At 45.3% G+C, this 27,961-nt stretch overlaps 1 protein-coding gene across 13 annotated transcripts in view; it reads left to right on the forward strand.

Moving 5' to 3' along the window:
- TRRAP (transformation/transcription domain associated protein) overlaps positions 1-27,961 on the forward strand; it is a 134,889-nt gene that overhangs the window by 18,585 nt on the left and 88,343 nt on the right. For 10 of the 13 annotated variants that reach the window (XM_033191769.1, XM_033191772.1, XM_033191761.1 and 7 more), the window contains exons 8-21: positions 841-966; positions 2,543-2,620; positions 2,800-2,888; positions 3,747-3,843; positions 7,205-7,343; positions 9,052-9,130; positions 11,477-11,711; positions 12,792-13,155; positions 13,241-13,338; positions 13,809-14,003; positions 14,761-14,952; positions 18,449-18,614; positions 20,109-20,365; positions 25,069-25,269. In XM_033191769.1, coding sequence (XP_033047660.1) covers positions 841-966; positions 2,543-2,620; positions 2,800-2,888; positions 3,747-3,843; positions 7,205-7,343; positions 9,052-9,130; positions 11,477-11,711; positions 12,792-13,155; positions 13,241-13,338; positions 13,809-14,003; positions 14,761-14,952; positions 18,449-18,614; positions 20,109-20,365; positions 25,069-25,269 — 2,316 coding nt within the window. The remainder of the gene's footprint in view (positions 1-840; positions 967-2,542; positions 2,621-2,799; positions 2,889-3,746; positions 3,844-7,204; positions 7,344-9,051; positions 9,131-11,476; positions 11,712-12,791; positions 13,156-13,240; positions 13,339-13,808; positions 14,004-14,760; positions 14,953-18,448; positions 18,615-20,108; positions 20,366-25,068; positions 25,270-27,961) is intronic. The other 3 variants (XM_033191763.1, XM_033191773.1, XM_033191770.1) reach the window with 1 other exon arrangement.

Consider the following 27,961-nt stretch of genomic DNA (forward strand, 5'->3'; position numbering starts at 1 on the left):
CAAAATCCACTGAGAGTGAACGATGGCAGTGAGGTCCTGGCTTTTAAAAATGTCCTGTGTTTTGGCCAGGTGCAGTGGCTCACCCCTGCAGTCCCAGCACTTTGGGAGGCCCAGGTGGGTGGGTCACCTGATGCTGGGAGTTCGAGACCAGCCTAGCCAACATGGTGAAAAACCCAGTCTCTACTAAAAATACAAAAATTAGCCAGGCATGGTGGTGCGTGCCAGTGATCCCAACTACTTGGGAGGCTGAGGCGGGAGAATTGCTTGAACCTGGGAGGCGGAAGTTACAGTGAGCCAAGATCGTACCACTGCACTCCAGCCTGGGCGACAGAGTGAGACTGTCTCGAGAAAAAAAAAAATGTCCTGTGTTTTGTTTGTTCACTCTTGGATCTCTATTTAGACAGTGAAAAGTTAATCAGTGGGGACTGCCAGCCCATAGTTTCTTCCCAAGAGGGATGGAGTGCCTTCTTTCCTACCTCACTGTGGTAGGAATGTGATACGGTTTATATTCAATCATTTATTAGCCAGGGAAAAAGGAGTAGAAAATACTTTTAGACAAGCTTTGGTCTTCCGTTGTTGAAGATGGAGAACCTGGTCCCTGTTGTGTTATCTGTATGGTCCTGTGGGAAGAGTAAACATCTAGTGGTGTGTTGGTTTAGGCTTTAAGGGGGATTGGAAAATGAATGACTGAGCCCAAATCCTGTGGAGTTGGTGCAGCATAAAAATGTAGAACATTCTATTTTTTTCCACCAAAGAGTCAGGTGTTTTTTTGCTTTTTTTTTTTTGGAATGAATATTGGGTTTGACTTCAGGAAAAAATATTTTTGTTATTTTTATGTAGAACCGCTACTTTGAGAACCCTCAAGTGATCCCCGAGAACACAGTGCCTCCCCCAGAAATGGTTGGTATGATAACGACAATTGCTGTGAAAGTCAACCCGGAGCGTGAGGACAGCGAGACTCGAACAGTAAGTGTCTCGCTAACTGAGTTGTTTCTACCGGTGGCTCCTGTAGTTTAAGATACTGGCCTGTTAAACCATTTAAGTTTTTTCCGTTTTTTTTCCCCTTAAATACGTGGAGGCATTTAAGACAGATAAACATGTGTGCCTGGCAAAGCATCACGGGTCCATCTCTGCAGCCTGGGAGGGGTGAAAATGACCTGTCCGGTGTCATTGATGCCAGGCTAGAAAGATAAGGTTGTTATTGAAACCCAGGATCACCCTTCTGGGAACAGAAGCAGACCAGGTGTGGGGTGTCTGTTCTGTCCCTTAGCTTTGAGTTTTTTGACATAAATAAAGTCCCTTAAACTATAGATAAAAGTATATAGCTCAGTGACTGAGAATGTGGACTCTGGGACAGAGAGCTCCAGTACAATGTCCCGGCCCCACCCACTGGGGTTTTCTGACTCCAGGAAAGTTAACGAACCTGCGTTCTGACCTTATTTTTCCTCTCGTTATCTGAAAAACCTGTCTCACGGACTTTGTGAAGGTAATGCTGGCATGGGCCGCAGGTAATGTATCGTATATTTGTGGTGTCTGCCACATAGGTAACATGTTTTGAGCATTTACTCTGACAGTTTTTGTGATTGAATTAATATTATCCATGTTTGTTTTGCTGAAATGGTTGTTCAGAGTGTTTCAGTTTGTGCTAGGATGAACGAGAAACTTTGAATAAAGCTTTCCTCCTTTCGTTGTTCTTAATTAGAAATTTGTTTTCTGAGTATCATTTCTTTGTATTTTCTTTTTTTCCTTGTCTGTTCATGTCCATTGCCTATTTGTATTTTGAGCCTAACATTTTCCTTGTTTCATGAGTCCTTATGTATTAGGGCTGTTGCACTTTTCTATTTGTAAGCATTTTCTCTTTATAAATATCTTTGAATAAAACTGCTGGGTAAATTGTACTTTGTGCTGTTCTTTTAAATAAGTAAAATCATAGGTACTTGTTTTAAAAATTTCTCAGGTGATTTGAATTTCCAAGTTTCAACATATTTTCCTGAAGTTTTTACAAATGATTATGTAGAAAATTATGAAAACCTTTAGGCTGGGCACGGTGGCACATGCCTGTAATCCCAGCACTTCAGGAGACTGAGGTGGGCGGATGACCTGAAGTCGGGAGTTTGAGACCAGCCTGGCCAACAAGGCAAAACTGTTGTCTCTACTAAAAAACACAAAAATTAGCTGGGCGTGGTGGTTCGTGCCTGTAATCCCAGCTACTTGGGAGGCTGAGGCAGGAGAATTGGTTGAACCCAGGAGGTGGAGGCTGTAGTGAGCCGAGATTGTACCGCTGCCCTCCAGCCTGGCAAGAATGAGACTCCATCTCAAAAAAAAAAAAAAAAAAACTAACTTTCATATTAAATTACATTAAATGATAGTTCTGCATTGTTTGTTTTCAACATAGTTTGGATCTTTCATCACAAATATTTACAAAGGGGTGTCACTGTTTTCTGTTCTCTCTCTTTCAGTGGGTGATGCTCAGTGGGCACTGGTGGGGGCTATTTTAAATGCTGCAGTGGTAACCCAGCTCCTACCCGTTTCTGTCTTCTAGCATTCCATCATTCCGAGGGGATCACTTTCTCTGAAAGTGTTGGCAGAATTGCCCATCATTGTTGTTTTAATGTATCAGGTATGTGTACTGCTCATTAGTCTCTTGGGTTTTGGGCTTCTTATGAGAAAATTGACATCTGGGGCAAAAAGATGTGTAGAGTACACACATGCTAAATAATGTGATGATTCTTTGGTATGCCAAATTTTGTTGCCATAGCAGAGTGTAGATGTATGAAAATCTGGTATGTTTGCTTTTAGCTCTACAAACTGAACATCCACAATGTCGTTGCTGAGTTTGTGCCCTTGATCATGAACACCATTGCCATTCAGGTGTCTGCACAAGCCAGGTGAGGCATCAGTGTAGCCAGCTGCAACGGTGCCTGGATTCCAAGTAAAAATACACTTGCTGTTGTCATTCTTAAGACATGAAAATTATGAGTGATAAAATTTTGGTAAAATTATACACACTCTTGACTTTCTGCACCTGTATTTCAGAGATGACAGTTTTAGCTGTTTTTGTTCTTAATTTGGAAAGATGAGATAATAGCCCGTATTTTGGTGTGTTGTAAATTAGAAACGTCGTCAGGTGTGAACTGTGCTCAATAACAGCTGTGGCATATCCAAACCTTGCTCATCTTCAAGTCTTTGTTCTTGCTGATTGTTCAGCTTGAGCGCTAGAATGTTCTTTACACCCTCAGTTCCCTGTCAGCCTTCATCTCCAGATAGGCTGTGTTCATCCTTTGAAGCCTCTCGGTGAAGCCTTTTCTCAAACCTAAGGATGTTCCTCCTGAGACTGTCTTCATGCACTCTTCTGACTTGGAGCCAAACTGGCTGTGTCATTTGAGGGCAGGATCTGAGGAGGAATCCTCTTTGGCCATGGCCACGGCCCTAGTCGGGGTCTTGCACTGAGCAGATGTTAACATGAATTCTTTCTGCGGATTGAGTAGACCGGCCTGGCACTGGCTTTGTGGGATTCACGTTGTAACTGCTATGGAAGGGGTTGGAGAACTGTTGGGTGTGTTCCCTTAAAACTTGTATGTTATTTGGAATTGCAGGAAAAGTGTAGACACCTTTGCTATTGCTGCTGTATTGCTTGGGTCTGTGTGGAAATCAATCTTTTGGGTTTAGTGATGGTTACAGGCTTTTAATTAATACTAACACCACCCGAAATTGAGAGGTAATATTTTTGTTCTCTTCTTATTCAGGCAACATAAGCTTTACAACAAGGAGTTGTATGCTGACTTCATTGCTGCTCAGATTAAAACATTGTCATTTTTAGCTTACATCATCAGGATTTACCAGGTAAAGTCATTGACTTTTATGTCAGGTTTACTGAGATAGTTTACATACAATAAAAATCACCTTTTGTGGGTGTATAGTTCTAGGAATTGACAGATGTTGGCAATCATTACTAACACATCAAAATACAGTACGTTTCCATCACCCTCCAAAATTCCATTGTTATGCATTTGTTGTCAGTTTCTTCCCACCACCTCCATTCCTTGGCAAACCCACGAATTTATTTCGTCCCCATAGTTTTGTCCTTTCTAGAATGTCATATAAATGGAAATGTCCAGTGTCTGATCTCTGCAACCTTTTAAATCTGGCTTCTTTCACTTAGCAGTAATGTTGAGATAGGACCTTGTTTTACTGATTACCTTTTATTGCTGTGTAGTTGTCTTTGCTTGGCAGCCTTAACAAAAATCCCATAGGCTAGGTTGCTTACACAGCAGCAGTTGTCTCACAGTTCTGAAGGCTGGAAGTTTGAGATCAAGGTTTCTGTGAGGGCTTTCTTCCTGCCTTGCAGACAACCGTCTTCTGCTGTGTCCTCACAATGGTGAACAGAGAGGGAGAGTCCTCTCCTCCTCCTCTTACATGGCCACAGTCCTGCCAGATAACGGCTGCAGGCCCGTGACCTCACTGAACTTTCATCCCCTCCTGAATACTCTGTGTCCAGATACAGTCACATTTGGAGTTAGGGCTTTCACATGGGAATTTTAAGAGGATGCAACTCAATCCGCAGTGGTAGAATTTCATTGTGTGGATATATCACAGTGTGTGTTTATCCATTCACCAACTGATGAGTATTCAGATTATTTCTAATGTTTTTAAAAACAGCTTTATTATTTATTTACTTACAGTTTTTTTTTTTCTTTTTTTGAGACAGAGTCTTGCTCTGTCACCCAGGCTGGAGTGCAGTGGCCGGATCTCAGCTCACTGCAAGCTCTGCCTCCCAGGTTCCCGCCATTCTCCTGCCTCAGCCTCCCGAGTAGCTGGGACTACAGGTGCCCACCACCTCGCCTGGCTAGTTTTTTGTATTTTTTAGTAGAGACGGGGTTTCACCGTGTTAGCCAGGATGGTCTTGATCTCCTGACCTCACGATCCGCCCGTCTCGGCCTCCCAAAGTGCTGGGATTACAGGCTTGAGCCACCGCGCCCGGCCTTACTTACTAATTTTTAGGACAGAGTGTCACTCTGTTGCCCAGGCTGGAGTGCAGTGGCATAATCTCAGCTCACTGCAGCCTCTGCCTCACTGGTTCAAACTATTCTTGTGCCTCAGCCACTGGAGTAGCTGTGATTACAGGCATGCACTACCACGCCTGGCTAATTTTTGTATTTTTTGTAGAGGCGAGGTTTGGCCATGTTGCCCAGGCTGGTCTCGAACCCCTGACCTCAAGTGATCTGCCCACCTTAGCCTCCCAAGGTGCTAGGATTATAGGTGTGAGCCAGGCCTAAAACCAGCTTTATTGAGATGCAGTTTATGTATCATAAAATTCCACCTCTTTAAGTGTACAATTAAGTAGTTTTTAGTTTAGCCACAGATATGTACCATTACCACCATCCAATTTTAGAATAATGTCATCACCCCAAAAAGAAACCCTCTCCCATCAGCAGCCTTCCTTGACTACATGCTCTTGGCAACCACGAATGTACTTTCTGTCCTTATGGATTTGCCTGTTTCATTTTTGGCCATTATTAATAAAGCAGCTATACACATTTACATGCAGATTTTTGTATGGACCTATTTGGTTCATTGACTTTTGCTGCTGTTAAAAGTTGTGTGTTGTGGCAGCTAGGTGTGAGAGAGATTGGAATTTAAAAGGCATTATCAATAAAACTGATAAAGAAGTTTTGGGTGCTTTTTTAAGGAGCCTGTGTGGTGGAGCATTATCAGTAAAACTAATGAAATTCTGGGTGCTTTTCTGAGGAGCCTGTATGGTGGATTTTTGTTTCATTTTTTCGTGCATAGTTGTGTCCTTATTTAAATCATAAGAACTTGAAGGAAAAAATAGCTTATCTCCTATTAGTGTTTTTGAAAAGAATTCTTACATGATGGTTCTATAGTATGGAATAAATTCAGTACTCATATATATCAGTGGAATTGGATTGTAATTTATGCTTTTTGTAAGGCTTTTATTTCAGAAAAATAAAAATTAAAACAGGTGCTGAATTGTTTAGAATAAAAACTACTTTTGAAAGCATTTGTAACCTCTTCCCCCTTAATTTTAATGTATATAACTAGATAATGATAGCTTACATGACGAAAATGGAACATTTGGTGTAAAAAGTCTAAATTAGGTACCCCTTGACATGTTAGTCAGCTTGCATTATCTTGGTGAGTGGCCTTCTGCTGACACCCCAAAAGAAGATTGTGATTAGAGCTGTTCTGAGTTGGCTCAAGTTGGCTCCACTGTTGTTCACAACTTACATTACTGGGATGACTGAGTAAACAAGCAATTACTTTTAAAAAATCTTACAAGCCTGGCATGGTGGCTCATGCATAGAATTCCAGCAGTCTGAGAGGCCAAGGTGGGAGATTGCTTGAGCCCATGGGTTGGAGGCCAGCCTGGGCAACATAGCGAGACCCCATCTCTAAAAAAAAAAAGAAAAAATTAGTCAGGCATAGTGGTATGCACCCTTAGTCCCAGCTACTGAGGTGGGAGGATGGCGTGAGCCCAGGAAGTCGAGGCTGCAGTGAGCCTTGATCATACCACCACACTTAAGCCTAAACAACACAGCGAGACCTCATCTCTAAAAAATAAAAATCTTTCAGTGCTTAATTGTCTTTCTGTTCAACAGTGAAAGTAATACATGTTCACTGTTGAAAGTTGGGAAAATACAGAGAAGTACAAAGAAGGCATCCACAGTCTCTCACCATGTAAAAGAGACTGCTCTGTGGCTATACCTCCTTCCCGTGTGGCATTGTATACATGCACACACATACCATTAAAACTTCTTGGATATTGCTGTGTAAGTAGGCCTGCTACTTTATGAGGGTCACTTGAGTCAAGCTTAGTCTTAATGTTTTGTTTTTTTTTTTTTTTGGAGACAAGAGTCTCACTCTTTCGCCCAGGCTGGAGTGCAGTGGCGTCATCTTGGCTCACTGCAAACTTCTCCTCCCAGGTTCAAGCGATTTTTGTGCCTCAGCCTTCCACGTAGCTGGGATTACAGGCGTGCGCCACCACACCCAGCTAATTTTTGTATTTTTAGTAAAGATGGGGTTTCACCATGTTGGCCAGACTGGTCTCGAACTCCCGACCTCATGCGACCCACCCACCTCGGCCTCCCAAAGGTCTTACTGAATTTTTAAGAAGCTAATAACATTTTAATTTTTCTTAACACTCTCCTATCCGTGTAACTGTGTTGGCTCACTGTTCTTACAGGAGTTGGTGACTAAGTATTCTCAGCAGATGGTGAAAGGAATGCTCCAGTTACTTTCAAATTGTCCAGCAGAGACTGCACACCTCAGAAAGGAGCTTCTGATTGCTGCCAAACACATCCTCACCACAGAGCTGAGAAACCGTACGTCCGACCTGTCTTGTCTTGAATGCCGATGCTACAGCCGTCTTTGGGGACTCGGCTGACGTTCCATAGTTGTGTTGCGAGGTTTCCATGTGTCCCTGCTTCCTTCATTGCTGTCTTGGGTTTGTTCTTTCCCCTCTTTTCTCTCCTTCTCTGCCTCCCTGTATTAGTCTGTTTCCACGCTGCTGATAAAGACATAGCCGAGACTGGGCATTTACCAAAAAAAGGTTTAATGGACTTACAGTTCCACATGGCTGGGGAGGCCTCACAGTCATGGCAGAAAGCAAGGGGGAGCAAGTCACACCTTAGTGGATGGTGGCAGGCAAAGAGAGAGAGCTTGTACAGGGAAACTCCCGTTTTTAAAACCATCAGATCTCAGCCAGGCGTGGTTCCCATGTGTCAGCCTCCCAAGGAGCTGGAATTACAGGCACCCACCACCATGCCTGGTTGTTTTATTTTTAGTAGAGGGGATTTCACCGTGTTGACCAGACTGGTCTCGAACTCCTGACCTCAAGTGATGTGCCCTCCTCAACCTTCCAAAGTGCTGGGACAGGTGTGACCTTCAATGGCTATGAGCTGGTGGAAAGTGTACTTTATTTGACTTACTGCAGCTGGCTTTGTGTCAGGCTTATTGCAGAACCTGTACATCCTTTGGGATCATTGTATTAATAGAGCTCCCCAGGGCAAGTGTGGACATGCTGTCGCTGCCCCATCTGCATATCCTCAGAAGCCTGAATTGTCCCTGAGTGGTGACCGGCTGTTTCTATAGAACCCTGGTTAGGGGCCGGGCGCGGTGGCTCAAGCCTGTAATCCCAGCACTTTGGGAGGCCGAGACGGGCGGATCACGAGGTCAGGAGATCGAGACCATCCTGGCTAACACGGTGAAACCCCGTCTCTACTAAAAATACAAAAAAAAACTAGCCAGGCGAGGTGGCGGCGCCTGTAGTCCCAGCTACCCGGGAGGCTGAGGCAGGAGAATGGCGTGAACTCGGGAGGCGGAGCTTGCAGTGAGCTGAGATCCGGCCACAGCACTCCCGCCTGGGTGACAGAGCGAGACTCCGTCTCAAAAAAAAAAAAAAAAAAAAAAGAACCCTGGTTAGGTTCAGGCCTGCAAGGGCGCAGAGAGTAAGTTTAGGGGTGGTTCCACCTGCAGGAATAGAGCAAGAGAGGAACCCCGGTGGGGATTCTGGTGAGCATCATCCAGGGAATCGGGAACCGTAACCTGGGACCCATACCTGTGAGAACATTGTAAAAACGCCTGGACCTTTGTGATTTATACAGAGAAACATTCTTAGGTCTTCGCAGTATGCTTCAGGGTAGTAAAGGAGCATTTAAGAGATCCCGTTCTCTTCTCCAAACTGGTTGGGAGGGTGGTGGCAATGTTTAAGGACGGTGGGATGTGCCCATGGTTAAGTGCCAGAGGTGAAATCTCTGCCTGGGGACTCCAAGCTGATTTATTCTTAATTTGATCTCTGACCCTGAACATGACCCTGACTGCATCTTTGACAGCAGGTGGCTGGTGTGGCCTAGTAGAGCTGCTGTGTTAGACTGAAATAGCATTTGTGCCTTTCTGGTCTCCTCTCTGTCCGTTTTCAGGCCTGGGTTGCATATCAGACTGCGGGCTAGCTACTTTTTGAAAGCACTATAAAGTAATTTAATGTGTAATTGGTTTTTTTAGTGATTTGTGCAATGGATGTTTGTCTTCTAGAGTTCATTCCTTGCATGGACAAGCTGTTTGATGAATCCATACTAATTGGCTCAGGATATACTGCCCGAGAGACTCTAAGGTACGAGATTAAACCAGTAATATCTGATTGGTTAAATGCCAGGAACATCAGTTACTGGCACTTCATGTTACAAGTGTTTCAGTGAACACAGGCTGTTGGGCCTTGACACACCTGTTAGGTTTACGACTGCAGGATTTTTGTTTTTGTTTTATTTATTTATTTATTTTGAGGCTCAGTCTCACTCTGTCACCTAGCCTGGAGTGTAGTGGTGCAAACTCAACTCACTGCAACCTTTGCCTCCTGGGTTCAAGCAATTCTCCCTTGCCTCAGCTGCCCGAGTAGCTGGGATTACAGGTGCCTACCACCACACCTGGCTAATTTTTGTATTTTTAGTAGAGATGGGGTTTCACCATGTTGGCCAGGCTGGTCTTAAACTCCTGACCTCAGGTGATCTACCTGCCTCAGCCTCCAAGTGCTGGGATTACAGGTATGAGCCACTGTGCCCAGCCAAGAATTGCAGGATTTTTGGAAAGCCCTTAGATTACTTTTTGTTCTTTAGCTTAAAGGAAGAAATCAGAGTAATCATCTTGATTTAAATTTTAGGTAAAACTTTATCTGACTTTATTATTGTTTTTTGCTTTTTGTATAATGTATCTTTTTTCGTTAAAAAAATTTTTTTTGTGATAACCTACCTGGAAGATAGAAGGGAAGAAAACCTTTTGGTCCTGCACAGGGAGATGGAGTAATGTTGCTAATATCTTAATGTATGTCCATATAATCTTTGTTTCTTACACTTAAAAAAAAAAAAAAAAAGTAGTTGTGTCCAGGCACAGTGGCTCACGCCTATAATCCCAGCACCTTGGGAGCCCGAGGTGGGCGGATCACCTGAGGTCGGGAGTTTGAGACCAGCCTGACCAACATGAAGAAACCCCGTCTCTACTAAAAATACAAAATTAGCCGGGCGTGGTGGCGCATGCCTGTAATCCCAGCTAATCGGGAGGCTGAGGCAGGGGAATTGCTTGAACCCAGGAGGTGGAGGTTGTGGTGAGCCGAGGTCATGCCATTGCAATCCAGCCTGGGCAATAAGAGCGAAACTCTGTCTCAAAAAAAAAAAAAAAGTGATAATGGTTACTATTTCTAAAGCATAAAATTAACATTTAATCATCTTTACATTATAAAATGGATCAATATTTGTCATATTTTGCTTCCAGTGAGGAAGGTGTGATGGATCTTTTGAAAAATGTTTAGGATCCTTTGAATATGATACAGTTTTCTCACTGTTTTCTGTAGACAATGTTGTTATAAAATAGACATTTTTTGTAACTTGGGGTTGAACCTGCCTAGAATTGGATGTTAGATTATGTTACTCCTGCTTGAAGCCCTCCAGTAGCTTTCTGTTGTTCTTAGACAAAACCCAAATTCTTGACCATAGCATTTGAGTCTCTGTGTGATTTGGCTCTGTCCACCTGTTCCACATCTTGTGTTGGTCCTTCCTCTCTGACTTGCTGCAGCCACACTGGCTCCTGCAGCTCCCCTCCCCAACCTGCTGCAGCACGCCACCCCGTACAGCTCCCCTCCCTGACCTGCTGCAGCCATGCTGGCCCCTACAGCTGCCCTCCCTGGTGTGCTGCAGCCACACTGGCCCCTATAGCTTCTTGGCTACTTCAGGCAGTTACCACCTCTGGGCCTTTATCTTTCCTGTTTCTTCCATTTGGAAATTTCCCTGGATTTTTACCTTATGGCCCCTTTTTGTCTTTAAGATGCCACCTCAAAGGAACCATCCTGGTACCCTGTTTAAGAATAGCTCGCCCCTCTTATCTTCCTCATGTATCCTTTTTGCATCTCCCCCAGCACTTATTAACTTGTGTAGCTTATTTCTTGTGTGTTTCTCTGCTGTAAGTCAGCTTCCTGAGGGCAGGGGCTTCTGGTCACTGAGATGTCCCTGGCATCTAGCCCAGCATCTGGCACATGGCGGGTGTCCATGTGTTTAGTGGGGGAAAAAACTCATAGCCTGAAAATTCTTACTGTGTTTCTGTAAAGTGGTCATCATATATAAAGATCGATTGACCTGTCCTATTTATTTTTGAGCAACAAAGCCCATTCAGTGCATGATCAAGCTGGTAATATTCCTCCTCGGGTTAGCTGTATGTGCCAGCATCTGTTAGCAACTTTATGGCGTGCATAAAGTTAACCTTTTAGCTTGGAAGGTAAAGATGGAGGTATCAGTACAAAACTTGAGCCCTCTTCCGTCATGTATCTGGGAGAGAGTAATGTGAGGAAAACAGGCCATGTAACTGTGTCGTCCCAGTGGTGGTGTTCCTGGGGCAGATGGTGATGTCCCTGGTGGCCTGCTGCAGCAGGCATGGCCACGTGGGAATGAGCACTAGCGGAGGTCTCTGCCCGCAGGCCCCTCGCCTACAGCACACTGGCTGACCTCGTGCACCATGTCCGCCAGCACCTGCCCCTCAGCGACCTCTCCCTCGCCGTCCAGCTCTTCGCCAAGAACATCGATGATGAGTCCCTGCCCAGCAGCATCCAGACCATGTCCTGCAAGCTCCTGCTGAACCTGGTGGACTGCATCCGTTCCAAGAGCGAGCAGGAGAGCGGCAATGGGAGAGACGTCCTGATGCGGATGCTAGAGGTACCAGCTCTTCTGAGAGTATCATCCATCCTGCAATTTATCCTGTTTGTGGCTAAACCTTTTTCTTTTTTTTTTTTTTGAGACAGAGCCTTGCTGGAGTGCAGTGGCGTGATCTCAGCTCACTGCAACCTCTGCCTCCTGGGTTCAAGTGATTCTCATACCTCAGCCTCCCAAGTAGCTAGGATTATAGGCATGCGCCATCACGCCCAACTAACATTTTATGTTTTGGTAGAGACACGGTTTTGCCATGTTGGCCAGTCTGGTCTTGAACTCCTGGCCTCAAGTGATCCTCCTGCCTCAGCCTCCCAAAGTGCTGGGATTACAGGTGTGAGCCACCATGCCCGACTTGGGGCTAAACTTGAACCAGTGCTGTAGGGGTGGCTCGATTGCTAGGCTCGATCCCAGGAGTTAGACCACCTAGGTTCAGACCCAGGCTCCCAGGTGCTTCGCTTCTGTGCATCAGTTTTTCATCTTTTCCCCTGAGGTGGCGATATCTGCCTCATAGGATCGCTGTGGAGTTAAATCAGGCAGCGCTTGAAAGCTCGTAGCACACTTCCTGGCAAGTAATTAGGAGAGTTATTTTTCTGGAGGCATAGCACCCAAGTGCTAGACTGGCTGTGGACCTCTCTGGGGAGACACCCAGAGTATGAGGGAGGTGATTCCTGAGCCCCGGGGGTGGTGGCGGTGCCCTGGTGGGATGAGGCCTGTAGTCCTGGGTGAAATCCAGGCCATGCCTGTCAGGTCAGTCACTCAGCCTTCCTGAGCCATACTCTGCACGTGCAAAACGGAGATGGTGTTGGAAGTAAACCAGCACTTTTCTTTTTCTTTACACCTGGCACAAAGGAGGTGTCCAGATGTTACCAGCCTTCCACCAGTTTTGTTGGGTTGGTACAAAAGTAACTGTGTTTCAGTTAATGGAATGGCAAAAGCCGCAATTCCTTTGGCGCCAGCCTCATAGAAAAGCAGCATGACTTCAGCAGCTCACATCAGTCCCATCTTGTTTCACTGTGGTCTGAGCGGTATTTGGCCTGTTGAAGAGAAATAATTCTGTCCTCCCCCTTGAATTTCTCTGGCTGTTAGGTTTTCGTTCTCAAATTCCACACCATTGCTCGGTACCAGCTCTCAGCCATTTTTAAGAAGTGCAAGCCTCAGTCAGAACTTGGAGCCGTGGAAGCAGCTCTGCCCGGGGTGCCCACTGCTCCTGCCGCTCCTGGCCCTGCTCCCTCCCCAGCCCCTGTCCCTGCCCCAGCTCCACCCCCACCCCCACCCCCACCTGCCACCCCTGTGACCCCGGCCCCCGTGCCTCCCTTTGAGAAGCAAGGAGAAAAGGACAAAGAAGACAAGCAGACATTCCAAGTCACAGATTGTCGAAGTTTGGTCAAAACCTTGGTGTGTGGTGTCAAGACAATCACGTGGGGCATAACATCGTGCAAAGCGCCTGGTGGTAATTCTGCTCTTCAGTTATGTAGACAAACAATACTTTTCATAAAGTGAGTTTTATTCGAGTTAATATACTTTCTTTTTTCCAGAAGCTCAGTTCATTCCCAACAAGCAGTTACAACCCAAAGAGACACAGATTTACATCAAACTTGTGAAATATGCAATGCAAGCTTTAGATATTTATCAGGTAAGGAAGTGCCCTCCAGCCAGGCTTTCACATATGGAAAGGACCTCTTAGTATTAGAGGTGCTAGTGATGGGGTGGCAGTGAGAGCTGTTAGTATTTGGATGGTCCACAGTATTTGTATACCCAGATATGCTTTGTTTCACAACAGCGCTGGGTTTATGTGGGAATTCTTATTTATAAGAGTCTATGTGCATTTTGTGGGGCAGATGGTGTGAACGGAATGCAATAGAAATATAAGACTTAAGTTTACTAATTTTTTTCATGGTCTGAACACCTAGAGGTTTTGTTTTTTTTTTTAATTATTTGCTAAAATTAAGGTGAGAAAGGAGAATTTAAAAGGTTTTGGAGGGGGATATTTGTTATCTAATTTAAGTGCTCTATTTTAAGTGTGCAGCCGATCTGGTTATGTAATGGAACATATTCAGAGAGGTTCAGTTTTAATGCAGTGGGTGGCTTTTTTCCCCGTATTAGGTCCAGATAGCAGGAAATGGACAGACATACATCCGCGTGGCCAACTGCCAGACTGTGAGAATGAAAGAGGAGAAGGAGGTATTAGAGCACTTCGCTGGCGTGTTCACAATGATGAACCCCTTAACGTTCAAAGAAATCTTCCAAACTACGGTCCCTTATATGGTGGAGAGAATCTCAAAAAATTATGCTCTTCAGGTATAAAACTCCTTTTTTTAACATTGCTTGAACATTAATTTTACAATTCTTTATGTCTTCAATACTTCTTCATTTATTTCAAGGATTTTAAAAATAATGTAGCCAAAGATGTGCTTATAGCATGAAATTTAAAGAAATATTAGGCCATAATGTCTTGAAACAATTTTTGAAAGATTCAAATGCTTTGGGTCAATTTCTTTCATTAGTAGAAATAAATGTGTGGGCCGGTTGCTATGGCTTATGCCTGTAATCCCAGCACTTTAGGAGGCCGAGGATAGCTTGAGCCCAGGAGTTTGAGATCAGCCTGGGCAACAATGGTGAAACCTGTCTCTACAAAAAATACAAAAATTAGCTGGGTGTGGTGGTGCACACCTGTAGTCTTAGTTACTCGGGAGGTTGAGGCAGGAGGATTGTTTGAACCCAGGGGGTTGAGGCTGCAGTGAGCTGAGATCACACCACTGCACTCCAGTGTGGGTGACAGAGACCCCTTTCTCAAAGTCTCAAAAAAAAAAAAATGTGTTAAATGTAGTCCTTGGTATTTGATGATGAGGATGAAATAACAGATTACATCATTGAAGTGAACTGCCCTGCTCTGTGCTCAGTAAACCCATTTCATTTTTTTCCTTTGGTAGATAATTAAATTTCTTGGAGTGTGTGATATAGGCCTGGTTTTATGTTTTTGGAAAGCTCACTACTTTGTCTTAAAGCTGCTTTGGGGAAGGGATTAATTTTTCACATGTGTTTCTTGTTTTGACAGATTGTTGCCAATTCCTTCTTGGCAAATCCTACTACCTCTGCTCTGTTTGCTACGATTCTGGTGGAATACCTCCTTGATCGCCTGCCAGAAATGGGCTCCAACGTGGAGCTCTCCAACCTGTACCTCAAGCTATTTAAGCTGGTCTTTGGCTCTGTCTCCCTCTTTGCGGCTGAAAATGAACAAATGCTGAAGGTAAAGTCCATTTAATCTAAGTAGTGCTTCTGTTCAGGGTTTTGTTACTGTTGTTAGAGACAGGGCCTCACTGTGTTGCCCAGGCTGGTCAGCCTTCTGAACTCAAGCAATCTACCTGCCTTAGTCTCCCCAGTTTTTGGGACTACAGGCACTCACCACTGTGAGTATGCCTGGCTTGTTTTTTTTTAATTCTTATTTTCACTTTTAAACAGAAATTGTAGTGACTCTCTATATTTATAAAGTGCTCTTTGAAGTAGTAAATATTTGCAACAAATAAGGGCTAAGTGTGAAAAACATTCTGTGTATTTCTAAGCAGTAACTAATTTGTCTGGTAACTTAAAATGAAAAATCCAAAACTCTTATGGCAAGCAAGTGTGGTGTTATTAGTATTGACACCACTGATTTTCTTTTTAAACCTAATTTCTTTTTGGGGTTACAGAAATAAAATAGGAACAGATGGTTCTTATTTTTAAACATTTCATTGATGCACACGAACTTATTAGAAGGAAAAAATGTCTTCACCTACCTCTCAAATATGGTGTGACGGTTCCGATTATGTTACCAAGCAATGGTCTCACTCCCAGATGCACATTGAAGCCAATATGATGGTACCAGCTTTTCAGGAAAAAAAAAAAAAAGCGTCTTTATTGCAAGGTCGATTGACAAGGAGACAGGAGACCTCATTCTCCCAGAGCTGGGGTCTCAGGGTGGGTTTTATAGGAAGTATAATGGTGAGGGAGACGGAAAAATGCAGTGAGGCATGATTTGATTGAGCTCAGCAGTGAGGCAGTGCTGGGCCTTTTGCTCTTAAGTTCCTATTGCAACAAAACAGGGCTCCCCTTGCTTCTTAATTTGGTCCTTGTTGCTCGGTCCAGGTACTTGGGTTCCATCTGTGGTTAACTTTGCCTTCCAGCCGGCCCCAGGGTCCCTAATCCTACATGCCTGGTTCACCTGCGCATGCTTGCGACTTGCAGTCTTGGAGTCTGTTGCAACTGAAATCAACTCAGGCGAAGCGGAACCAGTTTGAACTGGTTCTCCAGTTACAGTTACATCAGCAGTTGTCCACTTCATTCAGGTTTTGTTTTTGGTTTTTTGGTTTTTTTTGAGTCTGTCACCCAGGCTGGAGTGCAGTGGAGCGATCTTGGCTCACTGCAACCTCTGCCTCCTGGGCCCAGCAATTCTCCTGCCTCAGCTTCCCCAGTAACTGGGATTCTAGGTGCATACCACCACATGTGGCTAATTTTTGTATTTTTAGTAGAGATGGGGTTTCACCTGTTGGCCAGGCTGATCTCAAACTCCTGACCTCAGATGATCTGCCCGCCTTGTCCTCTCAAAGTGCTGGGATTACAGGTGTGAGCCACTGTGCCTGGCCTTCACTCAGGTTTTGTGTTTTCTCTGTATTAATGGTCTTGGCAGTATGTAAATGACACTTTTCAGGACTATTTCTTTCTTTTTCCCCTTTAAATAAATTCTGATTAGTCTGTGCTTCTTTATTAAAAACGTCTTAGAGAAGATGTCTCATCATACATTTTTATAGATGAATCATCTTGTGTAATTGGATCTCCTTTGTTATTTGAGTCTAGCAAATGGGTAAAACCTATCCGTGGTTATATCACTAAAAGCAGCAGGTGGTACAATAAAAACCTTATAAAAAATGCACTCCCTCTTGTGGCAAAATATCTTAATTTCTATGGAAAATTGCATATGTCAAAAGAGATGCTTTCTCAATGGAAAATTTGAAGATGTAAATAAGATCTGTTCATTTGGAGTATTTGCACAGATGGTGACACAGAGTTCCAGTAACCTGTGCTTTCACACGGCACTTTCCTTGTTTTCTTTTCACAGTTCTACAGTAATTATCAACAACCTTAACTTTTGTGTTAATATAGAAAGAGAGTACTGGTCAGGCGTGGTAGCTCACACCTATAATCTTATAATCCTAGCACTTTGGGAAGCTGAGGCAGGAGGAATGCTTGAGCCCAAGAGTTCAAGACCAGCCTGGGAAGCATAGTGAGACCCTATCTCTACAAAATTAGTTTAAAAAAAAATTAGCTAGATGTGGTGGTGTGCACTTATAGTCCCAGCTACTCAGGAAGCCGAAGAGAGAGGATCGTTTGAATGAGCTGGGAGGTTGAGGCTGCAGTGCACTTCAGCTTGGGTGACAGAGTGAGATCCTGTCTCCAAAAAAAAAAAAGGGAAAATACTTATTTTTAAATTTAAAGATATAAAATATTTAATTATAACCTGTGTCCACATAATTCATTATCCTCAAGTAAGTCATTTTTTGCCAGCATTAGATATGACTATGCAGAACAACAACAAAAAAGCCCAGAATAAAACCTACTGGGACAAATCGAATGTTGGAATATGGCCGGGCATGGTGGCTCATGCTGTAATCCCAGCTACTCAGGAGGCTGAGACAGGAGAATTGCTTGAACCTGGGAGACGGAGGTTGCAGTAAGCCGAGATTGTGCCACTGACTGTACTCCAGCCTGGGAGACAGAGTGAGACTCTGTCTCAAAAAAAAAGAAAAAGAATGTTGGAATGTTTAAGAAAAGTATTCAAAAAACAATGTTCATAGAACCTTTTGTCCAGAATAATACATGTAGTTTTGTAAAATAAATCTATTCTGCCATATACCATAATAAATTTGGAACCATATCAGTGACTGTACTAAGAATTTATAGTTACTTAAGTACATAGGCAAAAAATGTTCATGTTAAACTTAGCATGTGACATGTCAAAACCAGGATTTGACAAAATAAAAAGTTAATATGGTTTAAAATTTTGATTAAAGCTAGTATGATGCAGTAGAGTAGCTTTTTAAAAGAAAGATTTATACAAAAATATTCTCCAATTAAGTCTTCCAAAACACTGTAATCTTCAATGTCTTCTGAGGTTTTTTTACACTTTGCATACGTCTTATTTGATTGGTAGTACAATTTCAGTTCCTGTAGGTTACTTTTTTTTTTTTTTTTTTGAGACAAGAGTTTCACTCTTGTTGCCCAGGCTGGAGTTTGATGACACCATCTCGGCTCACTGCAACCTCCTCCTCCTGGGCTCAAGTGATTCTCTTGCCTCAGCCTCCCTAGTAGCTGGGATTACAGACGTGTGCCACCACACCTGGCTAATTTTGTATTTTTAGTAGAGACAGGGTTTCACCATGTTGGCCAGGCTGATCCTGTACTCCTGACCTCAGGTAATCCGCCTGCCTTGGCCTCCCAGAGTGCTGGGATTACAGGCTGGAGCCACCTTGCCTGGCCCCTGTAGGTTACTTTTTGCATTTCATTTGTTACAGATACCAACATATACTTTAAGATAAATTATTTTGAGTTAAGTAAAGATTGGAATGTGCTTATTTGTTTTTTTTCCTTTGAAGTAAACACAGCAGAATTGCCTTCCATTGCTGTCGGATTGCAGTGACACTTTAAGAGTCTGGAGGGTATAGACCCTTCTCATTTAGATGCCACTAATCTGCATCTTCTCCACCCTGCAGCCTCACTTGCACAAGATTGTGAACAGCTCTATGGAGCTCGCACAGACTGCCAAGGAACCCTACAACTACTTCTTGCTGCTACGGGCGCTGTTTCGCTCTATTGGTGGAGGTAGCCACGATCTCTTGTATCAGGAGTTCTTACCTCTCCTTCCAAACCTGCTGCAAGGTCAGAGCAGTGACTTTGGTTGCCTTTTAGTCTTGTGTGTCATTTAGTCATGTGTCTAGCCATCTGATTGCTGGGTTTCATCCTCTGTAACTGGTGAGAATCATGGTTGGTGGGATGGGATGTGGCACATCCGCTGCCTCCCTGTCCCCCCGGTCCCCCACTGGGACTTTGAAGGGCGCTGCCTTCAGGAATGGGCCCTTCCCCTCCCTCCTCAGCACTGAGTGGGATTTAGGTTTTAGTTGTCCTGCCTAGGGCTTGGTTGCATTTTCGTAGTGTTTGGTAAGCAAGTCTAGAAGGTGATTTCTAGTGGTTTAGCAAGATCAGAGATCCCTCGATTGAAAGAGAATCAGAACAAAAAAAGAAAAAGCAGGTGACGAAGCTGACTTACAGTTAGTTTATATTTTCATTTAGCTTCTTATTTGTATAGCTAGAATCCTGTAATTCCTGTATAATTAGGAATGCTCTCAAGGTACATAGTTAACAGGGATCTGGGTTCATTGAATGCTGATGGGGTGTGTGCTGATTGGAAACACTGTCCCAGGAATTCATTACACTTCTTGGTAAGGTGGGCTCTTGGCAAGAGATTGACCCTTCTCGTGTATTTCCTTAACTTCCTTAGTGAAGTGACATAGGCTACCCAGGAGGCAGCAGGGACATCCTTTACTGTTGACTGAAATGGCGATGAATCTGCCATGAGAGGGGCCCATAACCTGGCGCCATGTCCGGATTTAACCCTGTCTTCGGTGGATCCCTGCCTGAGCGCCTGTTTGCATAGTCTGATTTCCTCCTGAGTTCTCAGCTGTCCCCAAGGGTGTTCCTCCCTCCCAGTCTCATTCAAGCTGACCCTGTGCTGGGAACTCAGCCCCTTGCCCTCCTCCATCCTCCTCATCCTTTGGATTTGGGACCTGGTTCTGCTGCCCTGTGAGGCCATCCCTGAGTTCTCGTCCTTCATCCTGCCTGCCTGTGCTGCACAGGACGTGCCTTTTCTCGGGTCCACTGCCACATGCCTTTCTCTTTCTAGCCAGTCTCGGCTCTCAGTGGCACTGTCCCAGGAACGGGGTCAGTAAAGCCTTAACTGTCCTCGTGAGTGGTGGGGAGGTGGACTTTATCAGAAAGAGGCTCCTCGCCATTTATAATACACAAAAATTAGTTTTAAAAACTGTCTAGAGAATAGACCTCAGCTGTGGTTTACTGGAAGTCTGATAGTACAACATAATTAAAAAATAATTTATGATATTAAAAGGATATAGTACTATGATTATAATTTAAACTATAATTTATAACAGTTACATACGGCCTGCTGTTGCCACTCCGAAGGGGTCATGAGTGCGATTATGAGACAGATGTTACAGGATGGATTCTAAAGGCACAGAGGTCTCCCTGCAGTCGTGCTGATGTGCACGAGAGAAGGAGGGGCAGTTCTTTTGTGTGTTTCACCTGGGCCCGACTCTGGGGAGTGTCTTCCCTCTCTGACGGCTGCACCTCGTTTCCTAGGGCTGAACATGCTTCAGAGTGGCCTGCACAAGCAGCACATGAAGGACCTCTTTGTGGAGCTGTGTCTCACTGTCCCCGTGCGGCTGAGCTCACTCTTGCCGTACCTGCCCATGCTTATGGATCCCTTGGTGTCTGCACTCAATGGCTCTCAGACATTGGTCAGCCAAGGCCTCAGGACGCTGGAGCTGTGTGTGGACAACCTGCAGCCCGACTTCCTCTATGACCACATCCAGCCAGTGCGCGCAGAGCTCATGCAGGTGAGATTTTAGTGAGGGTGTTAGCTGGCTGCTTCCCCGGAAGCAGTGGGCTGTCATTATGCTGTCTGTACTCAAGAGTGGGCTCTCTGCAAGATGGACTGGTGCAGCTCTCTGCTTACTTCATCTTCGTGAGTCTTCTGGTGGATTGAAATATGTAAAGAAGGCTAGGCACGGTGTCTCCTGACTGTAATCCCAGCACTTTGGGAAGCTGAGGATGGTGGATCGCTTGAACCCAGGAGTTAGAGACCGACCTGGGCAACATGGTGAAAACCCATCTCTACAAAAAATACAAAAATTAGCCAAGCATGGTGGCCCACACCTGTAATCCTAGCTACTTGGGGCTGAAGCAGGGGGATCACCTGAGCCCAGGGAGGTCGAGACTGCTGCGAGGCATGATCACACTGCTGCACTCCAGCCTGGGTAACAAAGTCAGACCCTATCAAAAAAAAAAAAGAAAAAAAGAAAAAGGAATTGTGTAAAGAAATACTGTTGGTACTGAATGGACATTATTTTGCAGCATTGCCAGTTTTTCAGAGAGCTTTCACAAGGGTTATATTCTTTTTTTTTTTTTTGAGACAGTCTTGCTCTGTCTCCCAGGTTGGAGTGCAGTGGTGCGATCTCAGCTCACTACAACCATCACCTCCCGGGTTCAAGCAGTTCTGCCTCAGCCTCCTGAGTAACTGGGACTACAGGCACACACCACCACGCCTGGCTAATTTTTGTATTTTGAGTAGAGTTGGGGTTTCACCATATTGGCCAGGCTGGTTTGAAACTCCTGACCTCATGATCTGCCTGCCTCAGCCTCCCAAAGTGCTGGGATTACAGCCGTGAGCCACCGTGCCTGGAGAGGGTTATATTCTTAATAAGTTGATGACTGATGAAGGCAGGTGTTATGGTTACTATATGGCCACTATTGCTTTCAGTGAGAACCTCTCTATTCAGAAAAGATCTTCAGTTGCATAGTAAAGGGATATTTACTCTAAAGGAAAAATACAGGTGTTTGCTCCACCCTACCCAGAGGGAAGAAGAAGCAGATAATAAAGGAGGCTGTTTTGAAGACACTTGTATATTTGTTTATTAAAGTTCATATTGTTGGCCAGGCACCATGGCTAATGCCTGTTATTCCAGCACTTTGGGAGGCTGAGGCAGGCAGATCACTTGAGTCCTGAAGGTCGAGACCAGCCTGGCCAACATGGGGAAACCCTGTCTCTACTAAAAATACAAAAATTAGCCGGGCCTGGTGGCAAGCCCCTCTAATCCCAGCTACTCGGGAGGCTGAGCAGGAGAATCACTTGAACCGTCTCAAAAAAAAAAAAAAGAAAAAGAAGAAAAGTTGATATGTTAAAGTTAGTTTTTCCTACATATTTTGCTCTTGTTACTGATTTGTGATCTGGTTGGTAATTGTTGGAGGGTTAGGGTGTGTGTCTCAAAGCATCTGCCCCTGTAGTAGCAGGTATTTGGCCCCAGATAGGAGTGAGAGTATGAACTTTAGATGATGGAGGCTCAGTTACTCCTAGGAGTCTCTGGACAAATTAGATTGGAGACTGCGGCTAGGACTAAGTTTGAGGTTGGGAGATTTTCCCTCCCTGTCCTGAGATTTAGATCTTGGGCTTCATCTAGGCTGGAAGAAGATGGCATAGGGGCCGGGTGTGATGGCTCATACCTGTAATCCCAGCAATTTGGGAGGCTGAGGCAGGAGCATTGGTTGAGCCCAGGAGTTCCAGATCAGCCTGGGCAACATGGTGAAATCTCATCTCTACTAAAAATACAAAAAATTAGCTGGGTATGGTGGTGCATGCCTGTAGTCCCAGCCACTCACGGGTTTGAGGTGGGAGAATCAGTTGAACTCAGGAGGTTGAGGCTATAGTGAGCCATGATTGAACCACTGTACTCCAACCTGAGTGACAGAACAAGACGCTGTTAAAAAAAAAAAAAAAAAAAAAAAGATGGCATAGGGCATGGGTCAGAGTCCCTGCTGGTCACTGGGGGATTGATGAGAGCCTGCCTTTAGAACAGTAGGGTTGGTTCTATAAGACAGACCCTGCACCTGACCCAGGATGCATGAGCAGCTTGTGGGAGAGGAGGAGGGGGTGGTTCTTAGGTCTTCTCACCATCCATGAGGCAGATGGCCCAAGAGAGACACACACAGGGTCAAGGCCACAGGAACCACCACGGGCCTCCAGATGGACAGCACAGGGTCAGCCTCTCCCAGTCCTATCAACCAGCTAAGACCATGCGAGCACAGCGGGAGGGCATGCTTGTTCCCAGGGCTGCCCCCTCCTGAGGACACCCAAGGGTTGAGTGGGCCAGATGGAGGGTAGATGAGGCGAGAGGTCTTAGACCCCACCTTTGTGACAATTACTAAGAAGCCTGTTTGAATCTACAGGAACGTAAGAGAAATTGGAATTTTGCTTGGTTTAGGGAAAAGTTCCAAGATTTTATGTTGAGTATCGCTAGACATGAATATATGGCATTGTTAAACGGAAGGTGATTTAAGAAAATAGACTTATGACCGGGTGTGGTGGCTCACCCCTGTAATCCCAGCACTTCTGGAGGCTGAGGCAGGTGGATCACTTGAGGTCAGGAGTTCAAGACCAGCCTGGCCCACGAGGTGAAATCCTGTCTGCACTAAAAAAAATTAGCTGGGCATGGTGGTGCATGCCTGTAATCTTCGCTACTCAGGAGGCTGAGGTGGGAGGATTGCTTGCTTGGACCTGGGAGGTAGTGGTTGCAATGAGCCGAGATTGCACCACTGCACTCCAGCCTGGTTGACAGAGCAAGACTCTATCTCCGAAAAAAAAAAAAAAATAGACTTACACAGTGACCTGTAGTAATTTTTAGGACCTCCGATAATTCACACAAAAAAATGGGGGGAAATTTACGGAGTTTTTTGTGACAGTTGAGTGTGGATGTTTCTTAAATGCAGAGTCCACATTAACTTCTTCTTCTGGCCGGGCGCGGTGGCTCAAGCCTGTAATCCCAGCACTTTGGGAGGCCGAGACGGGCGGATCACGAGGTCAGGAGATCGAGACCATCCTGGCTAACACGGTGAAACCCCATCTCTACTAAAAAAAAAAATACAAAAAACTAGTCGGGCGAGGTGGCGGGCACCTGTAGTCCCAGCTACTTGGGAGGCTGAGGCAGGAGAATGGCGGGAACCCGGGAGGCGGAGCTTGCAGTGAGCCGAGATCCGGCCACTGCACTTCAGCCTGGGCGACAGAGCGAGACTCCGTCTCCAAAAAAAAAAAAAAAAACTTCTTCTCCGTAGTCCTGTAATGCAGGTGCCTTCGTGATCGGTGTTTTTCCTTTGCCACCCTTTCCAATGTAAGATTTGAAGTGTATGAGACAATTTATGTCATGTTTGTAAGTTATAAAGCCTAATAAATAGACTTAATAAACCTGAGAAGTTGCCATCCCACCCACAACCGGAACCTCACTACTAAGTCGCATCCCCCTGCATGCTCCTCCCCACCCCCCCTTTTTTTTTTTTTTGAAATGGAGTTTTGTTCTTGGTGCCCAGGTTGGAGTGCAGTGGCGCAATCTTGGCTCACCAAAACCTCCGCCTCCCGGGTTCAAGCAATTATCCTGCCTCAGCCTCCCCAGTATCTGGGATTACAGGCATGTTGCACCACACCCAGCTAATTTTGTATTTCAGTAGATGGGGTTTCTCCATGTTGGTCAGGCTGGTCTCGAGCTACTGACTTCAGGTGATCTGTCCCCCTCAGCCTCCCAAAGTGCTGGGATTATAGGCCTGAGCAGCGTGTGCCTAAACAAGATACTGCTTAGTTTTCTTGCTTTGGAGCTCTGCAGCCCTTAAAATATGCTGCTATTTATATTCCAAGAGCATGGATGAACATTTATGTTTACACATGTACTCTCTTTATAAAGGCATAAAACTTCCTTGGAAGAACATGCAAGAGTAATAACATTGGTTTCCCCAAAGAAGGGAGAGCAGTGTGTTTGGATAACAGAGCTGGGAGGAAGGATTGTCACCAAGCAGTGTTTTGTCACTTTGAGAGATTTTTTTGACACGGAGTCTCCCTCTGTTGCCCAGGCTGGAGTGCAATGGTGTGATCTTTTTTTTTTTTTTTTTTTTTTTTTGAGGCGGAGTCTCGCTCTGTCGCTCGGACTGGAGCGCAGTGGCCGGATCTCAGCTCACTGCAAGCTCCACCTCCCGGGTTTCCGCCATTCTCCTGCCTCAGGCTCCCGAGTAGCTGGGACTACAGGCGCCCGCCACCTCGCCCGGCTAGTTTTTGTATTTTTAGTAGAGACGGGGTTTCACCGTGTTAGCCAGGATGGTCTCGATCTCCTGACCTCGTGATCCGCCCGTCTCGGCCTCCCAAAGTGCTGGGATTACAGGCTTGAGCCACTGCGCCCGGCCAATGGTGTGATCTTAACTCACTGCAACCTCCACCTCCTGGGTTCAAGTGATTGTCCTACCTCAGTCTCCCAAGTAGCTGGGATTACAACTGCCTGCCACCATGCCCGGCTAATTTTTGTGTATTTAGTGGAGACGGGGTTTTGCCCAGTTGGCCAGGCTGGTCTCGAACTCCTGACCTCAGGTGATCCACCCGCCTCAGCCTCCCAAAGTGCTGGGATTACAGGCATGAGCCACTACGCCTTGGCCTCCCTTTGAGTTTTGATCTGAACCTCATGAAGGCATTACCTTAAGAGGACCTTAATGAAAGCACGCTGATTTTCAGGCTCTGTGGCGCACCTTACGCAACCCTGCTGACAGCATCTCCCACGTGGCCTACCGTGTGCTCGGAAAGTTTGGTGGCAGTAACAGGAAGATGCTGAAGGAGTCGCAGAAGCTACACTACGTTGTGACTGAGGTTCAGGGCCCCAGCATCACTGTGGAGTTTTCCGACTGCAAAGCCTCCCTCCAGCTCCCCATGGAGAAGGTAAGCTTGGAACTCTGTGACAGTGTTGTTTCGTTTTAAGCCTTATGAGGATACTGCTTCAGTCTATGTGAAATGTTAATTAGACCTGCGCCTTAGGCAATCTCTGAGTAGAACCAGATGTATCAGGTGATCAACCTGGTTGGCACAGGGGCTTTCTTAACGCCAGGAGGCCAGTGGAGGAGTGTCACCTGAGAACTTGGGACCCTGGAGCAGCCCTCTCTCCTGGTGACTAAGAGAAGATGCCAGCCCATCCCGCCGTGAACTGCGTCCATTCTGATGCCTAGCAGGCTTACTGAGAACCTGAGTAGAGTCCATGCATCTCTCTCTTCGCAGCCACATGCAGTGCCTCGCGTTCTCCCATTCTCTATCAAAGCGCAGCTCTCACTGTCTCATTCCTGGCTCTCATCCCACTGCTGACAGTTCCTGGGTCTCAGACCCTTTAGAGACCCTCATTTTTACTGTGTAAAAAGCAGACAGTACCCCTGCACCCTGCTGGGGTGTCCCGCCTGCTGCCTTTGCCCTGTCCGTGTTGAATACCTGCCATCTCTCCTCCCTGCCCTGCTGACTTTTCTGCCCCCTGTTCTAGTTCTGTGTCAACATCGCCCCATCGTCACGTTGGCATTTCCCCCAACTCTGTCCCCAGCCCTTCCCCACATGGTGTCAGCACTTGTTTCCACGTCTTTGCAGGACATCATCTAGCTGTTGTATATTGGGTATTTTTTTAAGGATATTATTGTAGTCTTTGAGTGGATCTGCATGAGTTGGGCATTTCAGTAAGCTGGCTGCCTGCTGGGGTCCTGAGCCTCTTGCAGTTCTGATCTTCAGCCAGCATTGTGTGGCCTGGAACCGCTCTAGGCCCTCCCTTTGCTCTGGCTAACTCCGCCCTGCCCTGCTGCATAATCACGTAGCGCTGGGCGTGTTTACCTCTGTAGAAGACGTGTGCCCATGTAGTGGCTTTTGTGTCCATGAGTAAACATTGGGGAGGGAGATGCCAGGACAGATAAGCATCACTCTGGAGTTGTTTTCTGTCATCAACTCAGTCTGCCTGTCCCCCGAACTTCTCAAGCCTGTGCCTCCTCCCCAGCCCTCCCCAACTCCTGCCTTATGAAGCACTGTTCCCTCTCCAGCCTCAGGGTAGGTGCAGTCTCAGCTTCTAACCCAAACCTTTATCCACATGCTTTCCAATTGAATGCTACTCTCCTCCTAAGAAAACTGGATGGCTAAAATTCTGTCTTTTGAAAATGGTAACATCCTTGTGCCTGCAGTACTTTCCCACATCTTAGGTAATTTCCTTAAGATAAAATTCTGCTTGTTTAGCTGTGTCCTTGTTAAGCTTAGTATTAGTAGTGAAAACTAAAGCGTCTGACTTTTATTTGACTCTGTATAGACTAAGAGCTCCCCCCACCCCCCAAAAAAATCCCTTTAGAAGTAGTTTTGCCCCAAAGCAGGTGAAGTCTGGAAGAAATTAGGTTTTGCAGAAAGGTGTGAGATAGGATTGTAAGGGTCCAGACCCCCTTACAGAGGCTCACCGTGGTGCCCATCAGGGCTTTCTTTCTGAGCAGGACGGCATCCTGCTGGCACTGGCTGCATCACACCCTGCATAGCAAAGGAGCCCATGAAGTAAAGGGAAAGATGAGCATGGCTAAGTCAAGTGCCAGTGAGTTTCCATTAAACCATTCTGCTTTTGGCGCACTTGGCAGTCCTTGATTGTTTTTTGGAAGGTAATTGGCTCATAGATTATATTGATTCTTAAAAATAAATTTTAGAAAGTATCATCATTTATGACTGTTACTGACCAGATCAAACACAGTTTCTCAGTACCCCCAAAGAGCACGGACACTCAAGCTGGAGTTCATCCGGGAAGGAGCCGTTGTCACGCTTGTGTGCACTGTGTGTCTCCAAGCCTGGCAGGCGCTGGAGAGGGAGGGCCTCTGTCCCTGTCGTCACCCTCTCCTGGTTCCTCACACAGGGCCTGGGTAAATTTTTAACGAAGATTAGTTATTTGATTTATGTGTACATAATTATTGTTAAAGTGAATGTCCTGCCAGTTAAAGGCTTCAGATTACTTTTGTGTGTGGTTGTGTCTTCCCCACTATCTCAGTCAACCCCATGGGAATGAATAGAATAAAAATGTAAAAATGTGTGCATGTAGCTATGTAGGCTTTCTGCAAAAAATGATGTCAACCTTTTTCTTTGTTAGAGAGTGAGTTTAGTAAAAGCTTAGGAAGCCATCTTTCAGTTTTGAACCTAGACACAGGAAAGTCTGCTTTGCAGAAAGTTCATTATTATTCTTATTAGGACTTTGATGAGTGTGTGTAGGTGAGGCAGAATCTGGTTTAACCCAGCAAGTCTACCACAAGAGGCTCTCCGAGCCCACTTAGTTCCTGTAATCTGCCATTGGCTATTTGAACATGAAATTGTTAAACTCCATCTTGGCATTTTAATTTGAACTGTGCAATTCCTTATTTCATAATACTTCCACCACCTCTTTTGGAAGCTTCATCAGGTGAATACCTATTAGGTTGTATTGGCCCACTGTGCTCTCTTCCAAAGAAAATATGCATGAGACTGGTGCCATGGCTTAGTTGGTTAAGGCGCCTGTCTAGAAACGTGCATTAAGATTCTTCTGGGTGTTGCAGATGCTTTCAGTGAAAGCTTTTCACAATCATGTAATTTCAGCACAAACTGTAGT

Source organism: Trachypithecus francoisi, unplaced genomic scaffold, assembly GCF_009764315.1.
Source record: "Trachypithecus francoisi isolate TF-2019V2 unplaced genomic scaffold, Tfra_2.0 Lachesis_group4, whole genome shotgun sequence".
NCBI lineage: Eukaryota > Metazoa > Chordata > Mammalia > Primates > Cercopithecidae > Trachypithecus > Trachypithecus francoisi.